The sequence below is a fragment of the Garra rufa genome, chromosome 8, assembly GCF_049309525.1.
Source record: "Garra rufa chromosome 8, GarRuf1.0, whole genome shotgun sequence".
Taxonomy (NCBI): Eukaryota; Metazoa; Chordata; class Actinopteri; order Cypriniformes; family Cyprinidae; genus Garra; species Garra rufa.
In genome coordinates this window covers 22,954,274-22,960,353 of record NC_133368.1, presented here as the reverse complement: position 1 = coordinate 22,960,353, position 6,080 = coordinate 22,954,274, and the positions used below count along the sequence as shown (strand labels likewise).

General features: G+C 37.4%; 2 protein-coding genes across 2 annotated transcripts in view; both read right to left on the bottom strand.

Moving 5' to 3' along the window:
- Positions 1 to 6,080, bottom strand: part of dgkg (diacylglycerol kinase, gamma) — a 449,591-nt gene that overhangs the window by 100,728 nt on the left and 342,783 nt on the right. The window lies entirely within an intron of this gene.
- On the bottom strand, positions 2 to 5,805 carry tsn (translin). Its single transcript, XM_073845905.1, has 6 exons — positions 5,565 to 5,805; positions 5,155 to 5,248; positions 4,982 to 5,078; positions 4,774 to 4,889; positions 4,606 to 4,685; positions 2 to 2,287 (listed from the first exon to the last, which is right to left on the bottom strand). The coding sequence occupies exons 1-6, from the start codon at positions 5,628 to 5,630 to the stop codon at positions 2,057 to 2,059; spliced, it is 684 nt and encodes a 227-aa protein (XP_073702006.1). The 5' UTR covers positions 5,631 to 5,805; the 3' UTR covers positions 2 to 2,056.

Sequence of the window (6,080 nt, the reverse complement as noted above, 5' to 3'; positions counted from 1 at the left end):
CTCAACTGACTACCAGTGAATCTTTATTACATAACATTAGTGAACAAGCGTTTTCCCAGTGAAAAGCGAAAGTTGAACAATCACATGAACACATGAGGCATTTTACCTCCAAATACTCAGGAAAGGTAAGAAATCTGTCTTTGGGGAGAAACAAAGAACAGAAAGCATTACTACAGAAAATGTATTTTTAACCATTTGAAGTAAAAGCCCCCCAAAACACTGAAAGAGCAGACAAAACATGCACCCACAAAGAAGGAGAGTAATAAAAACAAGTCAATGCACTGAGAATCAACAAACAAAATTGGAAGGAACATAAAAGTTGGTATAAAGCTTGCCACAAAGGAAAACAAACACACTGTCCGTTTGACCTTGACACTAAGGTTTTAGTGTTGTTTCTCCAAAGCTCTTTCGGATACGACACTGTCTGGAGGTGGAGTTCAGCATACAACAACATGAAGAACCAGAACAAAGAAAAGAAACATATGAAACGAAAAGCAGAAGTGATAAATTCACTTAAGTATTAATCTCATCCTCATGTCGTACCAAACCTGTGTATTTTTCCTCTGTGCATCACAAAAGATCAAATTTTTCTCCATATAATTAAAGTCAATGGGGTCCAAAACAACACTGGACTCTTTTGACTTTGTATGGACAAAAATATTGCGTTCCCCAGAAAAAGAGTAAGTAAGACAGGTTTGGAGCGACATGAGGGTGAGTAAATAATAACGGAACTTTTATTTTTGGATAAACTGTCATTTTAATGGAGAAAAACATTAAAGAGTAAATATGTACCCACAGCGAGTGGTTGATCCTTTAACCACCAGATGATTTAAAGGGATAGTTTACACAAAAATGAAAATTTTGTCATTAATTACTCAACCCTCATGTCGTTTCAAACTTGTGAGACCTTTGTTCATCTTCAGAGCACAAAGATATTTTTGATGAAAACCTAGAGCTTTCTGACCCTGCATAGATGGCAACACAACTGACACGTTCAAGGCCTGGAAAGGTAGTAAAGACATTGTTAAAATAGTCCATGTGACATCAATGGTTCAACCGTAATGTTGTAAAGCTACAAGAATGCTTTTTGTGCGCAAAGAAAACAAAAATAACGACTTAATTCACCTATTTACTTTCTTCCCTGTCAGCCTTTGACAACCACAAAAAATTTAGTTTTCTTTGCGCACAAAAAGAATTTTTATAGCTTCATAACATTACGGTTGAACCACTAAAGTCGCATGTAGTATTTTATCAATGTCCTTACTTCCTTTCTGGGCCTTGAACGCATCAGTTGCGTTGTTGTCTATGCAGGGTCAGAAAGCTCTCGGATTTTATCAGAAATATCATAATTTGTGTTCTGAAGATGAACAAAGATCTTACAGGTTTGGAACGTTGTAATTAATAACACAATTTTCATTTTTTGGTAAACCATCCCTTAATATGTATTTGCAGTATTAAACTAAACATTTTGGTACATTTATTAATTTTATCTTCATGTACACCTTAGCAAGATACCATTAGCATGTGATTTCAACAGTAACATTCAAGAAAAGTGCTTGGGTATCTTGATGAGTATGTGTGTATGTCAAATGTAATATTTATGTAATATTTCAACATCAAGAAAATGTCTTGATGTCTCAACTGGACAAGCCACAAAACAGGCACAGAACTTTTTAACAGCATTTTTAAATATCTCCAGGCCAAAAATGTTTTCTTGCTTTTTGTTTGACTGTACAATGATTCACAAGAAGAGAGATTGCCGAAACAAAAACATCAATAATAGTAAAAAGCATCCAATCAAAAAATGCAGCTGTGCATAAGCATCTCTCAACAAAAGTGAGAAAGAGAAGATCTCCCCACTAAAATCTGAAGTGATTTCTGTCATGGTGGGCAGGTGGCTTAAAGACACCGCCCAAGGCTGCTGGGGCTTCAAAACCTCCATTCCCTCCCCTCTTCCTCCGACCACCTGCTCGCTGACAGGTTTAACCACAATTCCAGTTGTGGAGAATCCCAGCCAGGGTAGTGCCCCGCGGCCTCTTGTGTTCCCTCACTGCCTTTACTTATCTCCTCCAGCCTCCTGCTCCTTGGCAAGGCCTCGGATGGAAAGATCATACACCACCTCTTCAATCTTCTTCACGTCGTACTTGAGGCCATCGTAGCGCTTGCGAAGAGGGTCGTTTTTTAAGTTGAGCAGCCGAAAGCCAGAGTCAAGTTCATTGATGAAGTTTGAGATCCTCAGCGGGCGTCCATAGTCCCCTGCAGTCACGCTGTTCACTGCCAGCCTGGACTAAATAGGAAAAATGCAACAGGTACATTAAAGAGGTCATTGGATACAAAATACTCTTTTACATGTTGTTTGAACATAAATGTGTGTTGGCAGAGTGTTTACACAACCACCCTATGACAAAAATCCACCCAATGTTTTTTTTTTTTTAATCCCTGTAAATCATAACACCTTTCTCATATAAACCTATTCTCAGATTGTTGGCTGTGTGACGTCACACAGGCCCAGGCCCTTTCCACGATTGTTGACTGACACTGCCGTTTTAGCATAGACCAACTTTGAGTGAGCTGTAAACTGTTCGCCATGGGGTAGGCAAGAATGCCTATTAAGCGAATGAATTGTTTTGTTGTTGGATGTAATAATGAACATAGCAGTCATCATTTACTACCGATAAGTGACCCGCTAAAGACACTGAGGATTCATTTTATTTTTGAAAGAAATGCACACCTCGATCTGCCCTAAATGTTTCTATGTCCGTGCGAATCATTCGTGATCCAGCTTCACCTACAGAAGAAGTGAGTACCCTACAGTATAAGTGAGTCCTTTTTTTTTTTAAATGAATCTTTGCAAATCGCCTTTCCTAATAACATGCCAGTTGGCAAGTTAATGCTGCTAAAGTTTACGGTTTCAGAAAACTTCTCGTCACCCCACGGAACAGAGGGGCGGGGTGAGCAGAGCTCATTAGCATTTAAAGGGACATGCACCGAAATGGATCGCTGTGAACAGAGCCGTTTTTGACACGGTAAAAAGGGTGTTGTTTTACACTACAGTGCCTTGCAAAAGTATTCATACCCCTTCATTTTTGTCATATTTTGTTTTATTGCAGCATTATGTTACACTGCTTTAAATCAGTTTTTCCCCACATCAATTTACACTCCATACACCATAATAATGACAAAGCAAAAACCAGATTTGCAAATTTTACAAATTTATTAAAATAAAACACTGAAATAAGTACGTTGCATAAGTATTCATACCCTTAACTCAGTACATAGTTGAAGCATCTTTACAGCCTCAAGTCTTTTTGGGTAATATGATGTGACAAGCTTTGCACATCTGCATTTGGCAATTATCTGCCATTCTTTGCCTCACCTTTTCACCTCTCAAGCTCTGTCAGCTTGGATGGGGGCTGGCAGACATTTCCTAGAGTCCTAGTTGTTCCAATCATCTTCCATTATGGATAATGCTTCTGTGAACCTTCAATGCAACAGATGTTTTTCTGAACTCTTCCCTAGATCATTGCCTTAACGCAAGTCTGTCACTGAGCTCTACAGGCAGTTATCTTGACCTCAGGACTTGGTTTTTACTCTGATATGCATTTTCAGCTGTTAGACCATTTCTGAGAGGTGTGTGCCTTTCTAAATCATACTCATTCAAATGAATTTGCCACAGTTTAACTCCACTCGAAGTGTAGTAACATCTAGAAGCAATATGAATGCTCCTAAACTAAATTTCAAGTGTCCCATAATACTTATGCAACGGGATCTTTTCAGTTTTTTATTTTTAATAAATTTGCACAAATGTTAAAATCCTATTATTTGCTTTGCCATTATGGAGTAGGAAGTGTAGATTTATGTGGGGAAAAAAAGTAATTTAAAGTAGTTTAACATAAGGCAGCAACATAACAAAATGTGAAAAAAATGAAGGGGTATGAATAATTCCGCAAGGCACTGTACCATTGAGAAATTTTAACCAAAGTATATGTTATAGACTTTTCATTAAGACCCTAAAGAATCATATCAACTTGTGGAAAATGGGGATCCGTGACTCCTTTAAGAAAATGAATAAAATTACTGATGTTGTGTTAATACTGCACATACAACAATATTGTAAATAATGTAGCAGCAGTAATCTTTTTGATACTCCAACACAACAGATGGCATATTGCACCTTAAGTTATGGGTGAAACTTCTGGTTCATTATCCACTATAGGGAAATAAGAAGAATAACAACGTGCAATAAATGATAAAACTGTTTGCACTACAAACCAGTGTGCTTATAATTAAGATAATACATTAAAATAATATGGTAAGACACCAATTTGCTATATCAAGCAGCAAAACAAACTGTTTTGTACAGCTAAATGTAGCTGGACGCGGATGAGAGCGGAAGCCAGACCCATAAAATTTACAAATTGCTGCATCAGCTCTTACAGGAAGAAAAGGGTGGATAAGTGAACTTCCAGAAACTCATTCAAATAAAAAAAAACATGTAATCACTTTAAATGGTAAATTAATGTAATCTTAAATGTTTGCACACAGTAGCAGGTGTACTGTTACTACTAAAGAAGATTGCTAGTTTGGAAAAAAAAAAACACTTACCAGCTCACTTGCCAAAATAAGAACTCCTGCTAGATAGTCTTCCACGTCCAAATGAAACCCCTTTTCTCTGTCGACTTCGACTGCAGAAGTGTAAAACAGAATTCATCTACAACAGCCTCATACAAGCATTAAAAATATACAGTATGAATAAACCTGAAAATTACATACTGGCAAGAATTTGTGCCACTTCCTCACGTGTAACCAAGGACTCGCTTTCCAGGTATACCACAAAAGCAGCAAGGAAGGCAAGTCGCTGAAGAACAAATCTCCAGTGTTCATGATACCTATGAAAAGGTGAGAATGTGTTAGTATTTATCACTAGAAAGTTAATCAATTATCCAGACTAGAAGCATGTGTAAGAGGCATCCACACTAACCGATAGTACTGTTCCACAGGGAACTTAGTTTTCAGCTCTCCAGTGTGGTTTCTTACAGTGCAGAACAGCTCTCTGGCCTTCAGACACTTGCTGGGAACTGGAGGAGGGAATGAAAACGCATTATAAAAGACATTATGTAGACCAAAAGACTTGGATTGAGTATGTTAACTTACTGTCTTTGAAACCGCTTGGTTGATGGACACTTTGAAGAACAGTGAGGATCTCTCTTGCTGTCTGCTCCAAAACTTGGACAACTTTTCTTATGTCCTGTAGGAAGAGCATAGAATGATGAGTCAGCCGACAGCACATATGAATTAAAAACAGTAATATTCAGAAAGAGATAAACAGAACTTCCTGTCTAGACTTTAACATCTGTTGCACTTTATAATGTCTGATTCAAAAGTCACATATTTCCTGTGAAATTATTCCTAAAAAAAAAGGTATATTTTATGCAGAGTTTCTGCGAACAGTGCTTAACATTTGAAACGGACTTCACGTTGCTTCTGAACAAACCTTCTTCAGGAAAGTTAACGTTATATCGCGCTTTTAAAAAGCCAGGTTACGTGTCAGTGCAGTTGTTTACCTCTCGAATATCTTGATCGGCACTCAGAAAACCTTGGATATAGCTAAACATCTCCGTTACAGACATCTTCAAATGTGTTGGCTTGTGCGTCGCTATTTGTTGTGACCAACTGCTCCAAATATACAGTATTTAGATAACGTTAGGATGTAAACAGAGACTGTTTATTAATAGTCGTTCTCGTGAAACAAACAGCCAGCAGTTATAACTGAAATCATCAGCATGCACGCTAACATCTGTCCTTGTTCAGTTCGTCGCATTATAATGATGTAATGATCGTCTCTCTCTTCATGCATTTTGCTGGTGATCCAGACGCCCTCTACTGGCTTAGCTTCAATTCAACTAACGTTAATTCAATAAAATTTTATTCAGTTTTTACTCAGAATCATTTAATTTTGACTCGGTAAGAAAAAAAAAACCTTATCCGAGTTGCCAAAACCGAAAAAAAAAACGAAGAATACGTTATAAATACGTAGCTTTATAAAATTAACGAGGCTTTTTAAAATAAATATTTATAGT